This window comes from Aulostomus chinensis, chromosome 8 (genome assembly GCF_037954235.1).
Source record: "Aulostomus chinensis isolate RoL2024-O1b breed Wild chromosome 8, RoL_Achi_v1.0, whole genome shotgun sequence".
NCBI lineage: Eukaryota > Metazoa > Chordata > Actinopteri > Syngnathiformes > Aulostomidae > Aulostomus > Aulostomus chinensis.
The window spans coordinates 10,317,871-10,332,394 of NC_141327.1; the positions used below are offsets into that span (position 1 = coordinate 10,317,871).

General features: G+C 43.0%; 1 protein-coding gene across 1 annotated transcript in view; it reads right to left on the minus strand.

The window, feature by feature from the left end:
- Positions 1 to 7,967: 7,967 nt before the first annotated feature.
- The window catches only part of LOC147257057 (BCL11 transcription factor A-like), a 36,710-nt gene continuing 30,153 nt past the window's right edge, over positions 7,968 to 14,524 (minus strand). The window contains exon 3 of the mRNA XM_086210810.1: positions 7,968 to 11,827. Coding sequence (XP_086066936.1) covers positions 9,840 to 11,827 — 1,988 coding nt within the window. The 3' untranslated portion in view covers positions 7,968 to 9,839. The remainder of the gene's footprint in view (positions 11,828 to 14,524) is intronic.

Here is a 14,524-nt window from a genome sequence, read left to right on the forward strand (position 1 = left end):
GCTCGCTGGCCTCACAACCCAAGAGATCTATACAGTGATTACAATATCGGGAAAGCATGGACAGAATATTAGTAATGAATAGTGGAGGAGAGGGAAAAAAAGGTTTCATTTGGTGCCAAATTGTATCTTATGGATATATCATTATCTAGATCAGCCTGATCTATTTCAAATTTGGGGGATACAGATTTTTTTATTATTATTTTGATACCTTTTTTGTTCATGATAGAAACACAAACTTATACATTTGGAGTTGTTTTAATTCTCCCCCTACACATTTGAAATCATCTCTCTCCTTGTACCTATTGTATGCTAACTGAGAAGCAGTGCACTTAACATTAAATTACTGAAGGTTTTTAAATGAACTGAAATATAAAGTGATAGTTGTGGTCACCCTGTACAGCACTGATGCAGCGCAAGAGTTGTGCAGAGCGTGGGAGAAAGGCCTGAACATTGTCCTTGCCCTGAAAAGCAAGGAAGCCACTCTTCTTTTATTCTTCCTCTCATCCTTGTTTTGCACTTTATCTCTTTTCATTCGCTCCGCTCTCCGTCTTATTTTCAATAGAGCACTTGGGGCCAAAGAGATGTCAGTGCTGTGACTACACATACACACACACAGAGATACACTCACACACACACAAGGACACACCTGGGCATAAGAGCGCCAGCTGAATGGAGACAAGTTCATCCAAAGGGCCTGGCTAACAGTAGCACAGGAGGGGCCAAGTCCCTTTGTGCCCCTGGTCCGCTCAGAAGCTTCTTACCCTCATTCTTCCTGAAGACAGACTCCCAAGGTGCAATTCGACAAGATGGTTTTTGTACACTCATTATTTGTGACCCTTTTTTGTCTTTCATTTTCTTGTTTTACGGCTTTGTTTGTTTGTTTCTTTCAGGCGAGTGTAGAGTAGCCTTGAGTCTTTGACGACAGCTGGGCTGCCGAGCGCTGCATAGAAACAACACAAGTTCAGCACAATGACTGACAAGCGCTTTGTAGGACTGGAGGCCCACGATGAATGCGTCCCCACTAAAGACCACCGGTTGGCCCCATAAAGACCAGAATATTAGAGGATGCCTGGTCCAAGAGAGTCAACTATAGTCCTGCAAACCTCTGGTGTAGCTTGAACCTCTGCAGTATGCCAATATGAAGACAAACACTGTAAAATGTTAACTGTTAAGAAAATGCTTGAAGGAGGGTTAGATATTAGGAAAAGGTTAAGTTAAAAAACAGCTCCAGGACAGTTGCGCTCAAACACAAAACTGTTGCCACTGCAGGGATAAGGAAGTATGTGCAGAGTGTAATAAGGTCAGTCCAGGCAGGTCAAACATGTGACCATGGCCCTGCAGCCCCCTCTTCCTCCCCCACTCCTCCCTCCCCCTGTCCTGCTCTCTTTGACCCCTGGGCCTCAGGAATGAACCAGGAGTGAACCAGGAGTGGCGCGGCAATTCTCAGAAACTTCCAGAGCCCTCTCACCTCTCAACCTCAGCTCTGTCACCCCTGCTACAGCTGGAGTGGCTCAAAGAGCTCCACTGGCCCCCAGGAGGCCAGCTAAAGCCATATACACCTTTAATTCACACAAAAACACAGGGGAAGGATACAAGAGTACAGATTACCTAAATATGCAAGAAGAAGTAAATGTGTAAAAAGGTCAGATTGATGGACAATGTTTAGATTCAATGTGATTTAAAAAAAAATTATCTCTATAAATTAACCTTAACCATGTGTTTGTCACAAAGTAGATCCTAGAAGTAGTCTGACACACCAGAGTGTTGTGTTACCATTTATCTCACCAATTTAAAGTGAAATGTCACATGAAAGGAAACGTGAATTGGGCGTGTTTCCCTAAAGTGATTAAACATGTCCATACTGAATATTTTCATCAGAAGACAATGGAATCAGCTTTAGAAATATGGCAAAGAATGTTATTTTGTTGTAACTCGTAATATAACACGTTAGTTGTGCACTTCAAGTAATCCATGCAGTGCACCATGCTCAGCAGCAGATCAGGGGAAGTACACACATATCAACTCAGCAGAGAAGACAGTGTCTGGTAGAAGTACTCAGAAAAGGGACAAGAACCTCGTGGTGAAATTTGTGGAAGCTAGTTTTGGCCGTGTTGCATGTTGCCTGGAGAAAAGGACAAAGTTTAGGAAAATCTACAGGAAAAACAAGTGTGCAAAATATTTGTTTACTTGAGGGGGTATTAATGATAATATATAATATGCTGAGCATATAATATTTCCTTCCCATCATCAACCCATAATTTAATACAAATACAACAAAAAAAGGTGTTTTGAAATATGTTGATGGAAATTATTTTTTACAGGAAAGCAATTAAGTGTATTTTGCCAAAGGTCAAGCTATTGCTTTAATTAAAAAGAAAGATCTGAAAGGCCTGGACAGTACATGTCAAAATTTCAGTTTCTTTACTTTTGTAGTCAAATATCAGTCGGAACCGATCACTCTGGTAATTCCAGCCTCTGTGTTTAACATAGTTCACTATCTATATATCATGTATTTGTTGATTTACTGTCCATTATTTAACAAAACATTGGCACAATGACACCAGAGGATGAACTTTGCCTCTCAGTAGTCAGGACAGCAAACAGGTGTTCTGCTGTCTCACAGTGCACACACAACACACAGCTCATATATGGGCACACGGGTGCACAGGTCAGAGGGCACTGATAATATGACCCTGTTTTTCTAGTCGTATAGATTCTCCAAATGTTGCACCTTGGGAACACACACCTGCCAGCAAATATGGGCTAAGGCACACAAATAAAAGTCTGATTAAGACAATTGCTTGTGAGTACACATTGACATGTCCACATGTTACAGATCGTGACACAGGCACTATTACAACATGGATACATACTTGTGGTTCAAGGTCATATCTGCCAATCTGTGGAATCTATCGCCCTAGTCCCTCTCTACCTCACTCACCCCCTGACCCTCCCCTCTCTTCCAACAACCCATGCTCTGGAATGAGCTGCCCCTTCACTGTGTCAAAGGAAACCCTTTCAGCAAAAGATCAACCACACACTGATAATATTCAGCGAAGCATTCAAGGATGAGTGCTTACCTGTGCGGTGCTGGCCCATTATGATTTAAAGCACATTCAATATACACAAAGTGATCACACTGATGGTACTCCTTTGAGCAACAATAACTAAGTCAATAATAACTAAATTAGTTATTTTTGACTGTCCATGAAACTAAAGCGCTGTATTCAAGACACCCCCCAAACATACATGTACACACACACACACACACACACACACACACACACACACACACACACACACACACACACACACACACAATACTCGCCCCCTGTCCTTCTTTTTCACTCTGAGGTCAAAGTTTTCACCTTATCTGGAAGCCATCAGCAGTACCAGTCCCACCTCTGTGACTCATTTAGTTGAAACTGTTGCACGTCGTTAAAATCCTTCTCTCCAGGCCTGAGAAATACAGAAAGACAGACACACACACACACACACATACGCACACACGCACATGCACTGATTTAGAGCGATACTTCACAAGCAAGGTAATCCGGGTCTCTGCCAAGATTTTCACTAGCAGTTACAGCACATATTGTCTAGTGAGGCAGCTACGACTCAGATGTTGTGGGGGGATTTTTCTGCGATCCAGTTTACTATTTTGGCTGGGGCTTTCTTCTTGCTGTGTGGTCATGGGGGAGATCAGCACTGCCAGCCGGCACTGACGACACTGACTGGCTACAGCCTGACACAGAAGCCACATGGCCAGAGAGAGAAATAAGAATGACTTAAGTGGGGGAGAGGTGTGAAGAGAAAAGGACGGCAAAGCTAGGGTGAGGAATGTTGGTGAGATTACTCTGGTTTTGTCTTTCATGTCATCACATTTTCTCCCTTGGCGTGCCGGGTCACTTTTACCTCACTCTCTCAAACGTGTTTTCCTCATTCTTGCACTTCAACTTCAGCCATCCCTCTGTCCCTTATTCCTCCCTTCCCCCTCGCTCGCTCTCCTCAGACAGACACAGCTACCCTCCTGGACGTTTCCTTTCTGCCGGCCTGCCCCAACAAAGGTGCTCAGTCATGTGAAACCTAATCTCCAGCCCCCCAAAACCTGACCTTTGACCACTTCAGTCTTCACACAGCCAGAGGGGGAGGGGAACCAGGGCAGGAAAGGGAGGCTTTTGGGAAAAGGTCACATTCCCGAAGACACTGTGTATATTCGTGTGTGTGTGTGTGTGTGTGTGTGTGTGTGTGTGTGTGTGTGTGTGTGGGAGAGAGAGAGAGAGAGAGTGAGCGAGAGAGAGAGAGCGAGAGAGTTTACATGCACCCAATCCATTTTGTGGTTTGTGCTCCAGAGCAAGCATGTGTGTTTGATTGTGTGTCTGCTTACAAGCATACATGAAGGGACGTTTGCGTGTGTGTGTGTTTGTGTGTGTGTGTGTGTGTGTGTGTGTGTGTGTGTGTGTGTGTGTGTGTGTGTGTGTGTGTGTGAGTGTGAGCACAGGCATACTGTATGTGCATGTTTGTGTGAAAGCAGTTCAGCCCCAAGGCGTTTGCTGCCCATAGACAAAACACAGACTTTGTTTTCTAGCAGGGCCAGACCTGTAAGTCTTGTCTGGGCAGAGCTCCTCTCCTTCCACCCTATGCTACAATCTTCAGATCTTTGTGTGCGTGTGTGTATATGTGTGTGTGTGTGTGTGTGTGTGTGTGTGTACGTGGTACATTGTGTATATATGTGTGAGGCACTAGGTGTCAGCTGTCCTGGGTGATTAGTGCTTTTATATTGTTCCACGGAGTCCGGACGAGGCCCCCTCTTCATTGCACCACAGCACAGCTGCAGTCTGCCTCTCCATCTCTGCTCTTCAGCCTTCCTCTGCTCACCGACACTCGTGAGACAGGCTTTGGCCCAAGAAAAAATGAGCCTGAAATAGTGGATCGAACTAGAGGAAGAAGAATGGAGCAAAAACAGAGCATGACTGAGTGCATATAATACGAGGAGCAAGACAGAAGTGACAGAGAGAAGGAAGATAAATAGAGGGAGAGAAGCGAACAGGGAGAAGTGGCATATTAGGAGGATTAGAGAGCAGATTCGACGCACAGAGTCACTCCTGGACAGGATTTCCCCAGCTATGCCTGGGAGGCCTCCCTTGCTTTAAACACACAGGCAAGTCAGGACAGAGAGAGAGGTGAAGTGGGAGAGGAGGGGAAAGCAAAAGAGAGAAGGGGGATCTTTATATTTTTGAGCGTGTTGGTGAACAAGTATCAGTCAGGATAATTAACTTATATGTTCTTGCCCATCATACCAGTGTGTTCCAGTAAGACCTGCTGGAAATTAAAGAAAAATATCATTAATTGTGACTGTTAAAAACAAACTTTTTTTTATTGGAGGAAACTTCAAACAGGATTAACTTTTTGAAGACCATCTTCTCAAGTGGTGGCTGTTTTTACAAGTTAAAGATACACGTCTAAAGGATCATGGAAAGGCCAAGGCTGTGGGAAAAGTATGTCTGCTATGCATGGGTGTTGGTGGGATTTGTGGATCAGAGCATTGTTGCTCTCTTGACATTGAACTTGGAGATGGGGAGGTGGAGGGTTACCGTCCCCTTGGACATTGTACATGTGTATATGTGTGAGAACACACACAGGCTAACAATTCCCCTCTCCCAACACCCACCCAACCCTCCCTGCTTCCTTACGACTCTGCTTTATCTTAACTGTCAACACCTGGCCTGAGCAGGAACCTCTCTCTATCTGTGAACTTTAATCTGGCCCTGCTAGGCAAACAGCACAAGGCTTGGACAAGGAGAGCAATTACTTTGTCACATTGCCCTCCAGTGCTTAGTGGGGAGAGGAGGAAACAGGCAAATGAGTGTTTCAAAGAAAAATAGGGAGAGAACTGAACATAGGAACATTAGTAAAGTTACGTACAGAATCAGAAAAAAGGGGCCAAGCACATGAAACAGACAAACACCAAGAAAGGCACAGAGAGAGGTGTGAAAAGAAAAGGGATAGGGTGCAAGACAGGGATAGAGACTGGGGCAGATGAGAGCTATTGGTGATATAACACAGATGTGCAGATGACCTGATAAGACCACAGACCAGGGTTACGGTGGTGAACGTCCACCCCCAAGGGTGCCGACTCAGCAATACAAACACAAATGTGCGTCATTCAACCAAAGACATACACACACACCATACATTAGTTCTAATACATTATTTCATTGTGTTCAGAGTCTAAAAAGTCTATTAATGAGGTCAAATAATATTTAATAAACATAAAATATGCAGTTTTGCTTTGTGCTGCAGGACAATAAAAAAGAAAAGCACCAAATTCAAATATGTATGTAATACGTTTTATTTTTTTCCAAGACAAAATGGCTGAGTGAAGAGAATAATGAAGACAACAGCTGAAAATAGAGTGGCATCTCCATCACTGAGAAACAACAACAAATTCTGTAAGAACTCTTAAATGTTGGTCAATGACCTTTGGTCATCAGACAGAGACATTAAGCATCAGAAATCATCAGGAGGGAGAAAATGAACTGATTAGATTTGCAGTGACTCTGTTCTTAACAGATTGAGAGTGTGTGTGTGTGTGCATGGGTGTGTGTGCGCGTGTGTGTGTGTATGTGTGGATGGGTGTCAGTGTCGGTGTGTGTGTGTGTGTGTGTGTGTGTGTGTGTATAGTCATAATAAATAATGTCAACCAATGCCGCAGGTCAACTTCAAGTTAAGTTCAGAACACATAGCTTGAGAGTAAATACAGAACACAGGATGAAATCAAGCTGAACCTTAAATGTACCTCGACACCATCAGCAATGAGAACACGTACCAAACTTTTTCCTTTCTTTGATTTCAGTTATATTTTGAATATGCCTTGCATATGAGATGAAATGTACCTTACTTAAATTATAAAGCACCATGGTTCTTTTGGCAATGAAAAAAAGAAATTATAGTCAAAAAAACAAAAGTAAAAAAAGAAGAAATGCTTTTCAGATTGATGCTGGATTGATTGCATATGACAAAAGGTCTTTTCAAAAACGGCTGGAATGTTATCAGGTGGTACATGTTAAGGACAGTAAAAAGTTGGCTACTGAGAAAACCCAACAATAGCTTGAATTACTGCATATAAAATGGCAGGACAGAAAAATATATAAAACAAACAAAAAAGATATGTACAACCACCTGTTTTTACCTCATTGTGGTCACTCCAGCGGGACTGCCTGAAAAGGCCATTATATGACCTCTCACCCTTGGGGAACACCACAACATTTTATTTTTCAAAAACATACTTATTTTCAAGCATACAAATTATTCACACTATATTATCCTGCCAAATTAAGAAAATATACGGTGGCAGCTTGTTGGGATTTTTTTTCACTACAGAAAAAAAAAAGGATACATTGAAACCTTTAAAGAGTACAGGCAAAACCGTTAAAAATACAGGCTCCAACATAAATACTATAAGTGCCTACACTAAGTGAACATTAATTTCAAATACCATTCTAAATACAGGGAAAAGGTAGACCATAAATGTGTTTTGAACTCAGGAACTTACATGAGTGTGCATTTTCCTATGTGTTTAAGTTCTCTCTATATATTTATATATCATAAATCTCTCCCCAATGCAAATTTTTGTTCAACCTGAAGTCTTGTGTATAGTAAAGGCAAAAACAATGAGAGACATTACAATTCATTACATAGTGATCAAGTCCTGAATGTCAACAAGACAGGAAAGAGAAATAACAATACAAAATTAAAACAAAATTTAAATAAGATTCTCCCCTAAAGATATTGATGTGAAATTTAAAAAAAAACACAAATCACTTATCTTTTTAAAAAAAATGTGTATTTTTTTTAATCTTTCTGCACTGAGCGGTAGATTTCTAGAGTTGAAGCAGGATATTTCTATGGCAGTTCCTGCGTTGGTGCCCCCCGCCCCACCCCACCCCCCGAGCGAAACTGATGCTTTGCTCTAAGGAGAAGACATGGCTGGCAACAGTTTGTAGTTCAGTTTTTCTTTCTTTCTTTTTTTTTGTTTGTGTTTAATGCAAAGCAATGACACCACAGTAATCTGTCAGCATAAGAGCAAGTTTTCCCTTAAGCGTCCAACTGTAAACAGGGAAAATTGAACAGTGCACGTAGGTAGTCCCAGATCTGGAATCCGGTCCTCATTTTATACTCAGCCAACTGTACCTCCGATTAGAGAGACAGATACAGAATTCTAGGCAGAGTGACAAGTGCTATATCTTCAACGATGATAGGGGATGTAGATCAAAATACTATGATCATATTGAGGTTTAGATCATATTAACTCAAAGGAACAGATGATCTGACTTAAATTGAACGGGAAATTATGATACTTTTACTTAATTCAGATTGTTGAATTTGAACTTCCATTTCAGGTCATTTCCAATCTGGGAATTAAAAAAGTTTGCTGAAGGATTCCTAAAATCTAATGTAGTAAATAGAATAAGAGGTCATATAACATTTGAATTGTAGAGACACCTGTTTGACCCACCCACTACCCTGACCCTCACCTACTGATCTACACACACCTATAATTCTCACCCACTCTCACCCCAACCAAAATCTGTTTTGTTAAGAACAACTAAACCCCACTCTGTGGTCTTCAAGTTACACTGGGCTACACTGCCTGCCTGGCTGACACAGAAAAACATAATTGTGTGCTACTTACACAAAAAAAACCTGCAAACTTTTAATTTTCAAAGAAAATAAACACTCTGGAAAATTAAGAGCTTCACGTTGGTTAAAATGACTCATCAGAGTACCCTCTCAGTATGGTACACATGTACCAGAAAACATAAACACTAAACCAAACCTCTACACACTAAACTCCTACTCCTTTTTAGCATGTAACATGCCAGTAAACAGAATCATAATTAGAAGAATGACAGTATACATGAGTCAGGCCAATAAATGATTTGCCAGAGATAAACATGAGCTTTTTTTTTTTTTTTGTCATTTTGTTTCAGCTGGTTCCTTATGCTCTGCTAAGCCACAACACGACAGGGTGGTACAGGTGCTTGATGCAAGGACCTGCTCATTCCATATGTGCACAAAAATGTCCTGTAATCTTCTATATCTGAAACTCCAAGCTTATAGCAAAAGGAGGATTAACTAATGCAGGTAAAATATCCAAGGCACTCTTTGCTGTCATTTCACACCATGTTAATAATTTCATTGCTGTTTGTAAAAGAAATATTTAATGGTGCTAGTGCCTAGCATTTATAGGCAGCCCAATTTTTTTATATATTTATTTATATGTCTATATATAGATATTTTATCTCAATCTTGCATGGAAAATCTTTCACAAAGATCCGTTTTAAGTGTGACCCTGCTTGTCTTGATGTTTTGATAATATGACACTGTCCACTATGCTTGAACACAAAACTGTACATGATATGTAAAACAGTATGTACTGTATGCAGCATGGGTTCTCATTACTAACTTTTTTTTTATGTTTGATAAATCAAAAGTATCAACAGCAACACAAGTACAACCAAACCCACCAGCCAAGGACAATTTTCTCTCTAAGTAGCCAAAACACACCACGCATGCTGTCCAGTTACAAAAAATACAAAATGTGTAAATTATTGCACAATAGAAAGGCTCAAAAAGTTTTGCGTTTGATGCAATAGTATTGCCCCAATGATGGATCATGCATTCAGCTTTTTTCCAGTCAGAGGTGATAACAGGGCTGTACTGTGTACTGGTGGCTAACCCTGTTGTCCTTTCCCCTCACTTATTGGCTAGTTAGCCAGGGTTGCTTTCTAGCCAGGGGAGCTGAGAGAGAGAACTGCCAGCATGCTGCTCTTTGCCTACTCAGTCTTAATGTCATTAGCCAGAGGGCGGTCGCTGTGCCACTTCTTCATGTGTTTCTCCAGAGTGCTGTATACACTGAAAGGCATGTGGCAGATTTCACATTTGTAAACGTCCTTGCCCATCTGTCCGTGGGTCTTCATGTGGCGAGTGAGCTTAGAGCTCTGGGCACAGGCATAGCTGCACAGCTCACACTTGTAGGGCCGTTCTCCAGTGTGACTGCGTCGGTGCACTGTCAAGTTGCTGCAGTTCTTAAACACTTTTCCACAAAACTCACAAGTGTCACTGCGGCGGCCATCCTTGGAGCTTGGCCTGCCGTTCCCACTGCCACCGTGGGGAGTGCTGGCCCCACTGCCAGTGCCGCTACGTCCTGAAGCGGCCCGTTCCCCATCCAGCTCGCCAGGTGGAGTAGAGAAGCGCAAGCTGCCGTTCTCTGATGAGTGATCAGATGATGAAGCAAAGGGAGATTGTCTGGAGTCCCCACCTGTAAAGTTGAGAAAGGGGTCCTTGAGTTGTCGTGAAGCAGCGTAGCCTGCTAGCCACTGAGAATAGACGTTCTCTGTGTTTGGGATGGTGGGTGTAGGGGGGTCAAGGTCCTTTTCCACCTTGATGCGCTTGGACAGCGGACTAAGGGAGCCAGGACTGACCCCTCCACCCAAAAGCTTCCTGGATAGGCTGTCAGTGGGTAGCGGTCCCAGGCCATTCATGGTTGGTGTGGTACCATCATCAGCTCGGTCTGACTCCATGGCTGAGTCCTCATCACCAGGCTCTTGGGAGGAGCTCCGGCGATGAGGGTGAAGAGCCTCGCTGTTCTGGTGGTGGCGGGCCCCTTCTAGCCGCAGGCTGAAACGATAGTCACTCCTGTCTTCTTCCTCTGCAATTACAGGCTTACCCTCAATTTCCTCATCCTCCCCCTCCTCCTCTTCTTCTTCTTCCTCCTCTTCCTCCTCCTCTTCTTCCTCCTCTTCTTCTTCATCCTCATCTTCCTCCTCTTCTCCATTTTCAGGCATCAGACCATTGTTCTCGCTCTTAAACTTGGCCACCACAGACTTGAGGGCATCGGTGGCACTGCCCATCAGCTCACTGGTACCAGGTTCAGGTGAGCTGGCTGTTGAGAGGCCGTCGTCTGACTTGGCATTCAGCACCAAAGACTTGCTCTGACAGTGCGTCTTCATGTGTCGTTTCAGTTTGCTGGCCTGGGTGCACGCATGGTTACACAGGTGGCACTTGAATGGCTTTTCCCCTGTGTGGCTACGCCTGTGAACTATAAGGTTACTCTGGAACTTGAAGGTCTTCCCACAAAACTCACAAGACTTTGCCTTTAGTGGTGTACCCGGTTGAGCCACATTAGATACGGGATTGGGGGTGGAACGTGACCCAGACGGCGACTGAGAGGTGGACAGGGGCGGCGTTGCTGAAAATGGAGGCTTTGAACCTGGCTGGAATGGTTGTAGCAGCCGTTGCATAGGGTTGGGCCTATTAGGGGAGAGAGGCGGAGAGGAGCCTGTGGCATTTCCAGCCAGCTCGCGCAGTCGTCTAGAGAAGTCCATGCTTGGAGGGGGTTCAAGTGGCACTGAGTTGAGCCTCATCACCCTGTCAAAGGCGCTGGGATGGTGGGTTGCCAGGGCCAGATCATCAGGGCTGAGGTGGTGGCGTGGTGGCGGGCTAAACAGGGGTGGGGTTCGGGGATAACGACCCTCGCGAGGGGTTGATGCAGAATCCCGACCTGATCCAGACCCTGGCATCCGAAGCAGGCTGTAAGGACTGCCATCAGCCAAGTGGACAGCATGAAGGGGAGGCTGGGAGGAGGCGCAGTCTCCCCCCATCCCAGGAGCAGCAGCTACGCGAGGGGTGAGGGGGCTGCCCGGCTCACTTTCCAGATAGATGCGGAAGCCATGGGTGTTCTGGGCATGCTGGAGCAGGAACCAGGCACTGGTGAAGGGCTGCTTGCACGTGGTGCATGTATAACTGCTGGGTTCATCTTTATCTGTCAAAAGGAGACACAGAAAAAATAAACAAATATTATTTTAAATGTAAAAATGACATCAAATATCAAGTCAATTACCACCTTACAACAACTGATGGAACTCTGTAACTGTATAATTTTATAAAATACTGCATGACTCTTCAGTGATGAAACAGTGTCTATAGAATAATGAACATTTTAGAATTTAAAGCTGAAGAGAGATAATAAAACTAAATACACCAGTAAACCCATTTGATTTCTTTTACTCATAGTTTTACATATTTTTTTGTATTTTATCAATTAGGGGTGCCATCCCGTGAAAGATCCCGTGCCTGAACCCGGAACCGTCTTCGTGTGAGGCAACAGTGCTAAACACTGCATCACCGTGCCGCCTATCTATCTTATGTTCTTAAATTTTTTTTGTTATCATTTCACAACCATTTCAAATGCTCTTCTAATTCAATTTGGGTAAAATAGTATTAACTACATAATTTGTGATTGTTAATATGGGATGATGCCTTTCAAAATCTTTTAAAATGGTCAAACCTAAGGTCTTGAACTTCAACAAACAAAATAGATTAAATATTTATTTCATAATTTTATACGTGCATAAAATTATTTAAATATTTATTTCATTCTGAAAAAATAAATGTAAAAACAATGAGAAAATTGAGGCAGCAAATACAGACGTTGCACAGTTGGAAAGGCAGAGGAATATTTCAAACAATATTTGACTTTCAATAGTACTTGCACGCTGACCTGAGATTTACCTGATAATGCACGTCTAATCTTGTTAAACACATTCATCTCCCCTCCAATGCCTTGTTTACAGAATTAGCAAGGTAAAGTGGGACGTGTATCTAACGCTGCATATTAACACTGAATACAAATAGGAGGTCACATGTTCATAAATTGTACCAGTGTTTAAGAAAACACATTGACAGTAACAGGAAGCAAAGGTAAAGCGGTGTGTTTTCTGTGGTTGGGGGGCTCTTATGAAAATGCATTTCATGCATTACTTTTATATTTCTGATATTTCATGCTATATGGATTTATTTAAATCCTCTCAGGTGAATAGAAAAGGAGAAGAAGGGGAAAACAGAAGTGAGAGATATGCAAAATAAGAAGCCACTTGAAAATGTGCTCCTCTTTCATCTTTTCCCTTTTTTATCTGTTCTTCTCTTTTCTTTTTTTTCACCAGAGGACATTTTTCTGAAGTAATTTGCAGACACTGAACCCACAGCCATAGAGACAGAGAATGAGGAAGGGGGTGAAGGAAGACTGCTTGAGTGTGTGTGCATGTGAATACGAACAATCCCTAAGATGGTGGACGGACGAGCTTGCATGTTTTAAGCCTGCTGTGGCTACGAGACAAAGGGGTGAAGAAGGGGCAGTAAGAGAAGGCTGCTGCTGAGAGAAAAGAAGGATGTGGTGGATGAGCAACAGAGGGAGCACACTGGTGTTTTGTGGGTCTCCTATCTTATGTGTCCACAGCCAGCCAACCCCCCCCCCACACACACACACACACACACACGCACACACCCAACAATCTCACTTAAAGACCAGAACATGGCATAAAATGTGCACCCAATCAAACCTCCATGCAAACCTTTTCTCTTGACTGAAAAGAGTTGGAAGGGGGTATACTGGTAAATTATGGATCATTACAATCTGCAAAAATTACAGTTAATTGCTGCCACCTGCGAGGGGCTTTGACCCACTATGGAATTTTTCCATCATAAAAAAGCCATTTGCCCATACATGTTTTTGCTCCCTCTCTCATAAGCACAAATAAAATGTGTCCATTACATTGGCTATGGCTATATCTATGTTTCCTGATTATGTGTGTTTTATGGTTTTAAATAGAAAGCACTCATAAAACAGCTGCAATAACCTGGCCTTTCCTGCTCATTTTCCTTTGATTTGCAGTCTATACATACTTTCCTCAATCTCTTAATGTGTGAACACAAAGTGCATTTCAACGAGGGGGAAAATAGATGATTTTTGCTGTTATTGTGAAGGACAAAAGAAGGAGGGGGTTTCTGAGAAATAGCTGCGATTGACAGAAGAGGGAAAGCACTGAGGGATCATGGAAGTGAAGGAAGGAAGCAGGGAAGAAAGAAGGGAGCAGAGGAGGGAGAGAAGTGTGGCGTGAAGGGGACATTCCTAATGACAACCCACCACATTTCTGAAGGACACGAGCAACAACACTGCACTTCAACACTGGTGCTCACTTCATTTTCTTATGTATAAAAGCAGCGTGTCCTGTGCTATACAATCACCAGCCCATCTGTGGACATTAGACAAACTGTGCTCATGCCACAAGCAGCAACGATAATTATTATTCCATCCAGGCAGTGGACACATTGATGGGCATCAACAAGCCAGAAAAATACATGTCTAGATTCACAACAACAGCAGAGAGGATATCTAAATAAGCATGCTATTGTCCTTAACAGCTGTCCTCAAAAGGATGGAAGGACAGTTATTCAAAAGAAGAAAAGGCATTCTGACAAGGCGTTTGATGGCCTTGAAGGCTTTTTCTTAACAACAGAAGAGCAGAGAAATGTGCGAGGGAGGAAGGATGATCTTATAAACGAGTCTGTCCTCTAATGGAATAAAGGAGCACTCCCTCTCGCTCGCTCTGTCTGTTTCTCTCCTTTCAGCAACTCTTAGTCTGTGGTGAGTTAGGACGGGAGAGCAGAAGAGCTGGGGCTA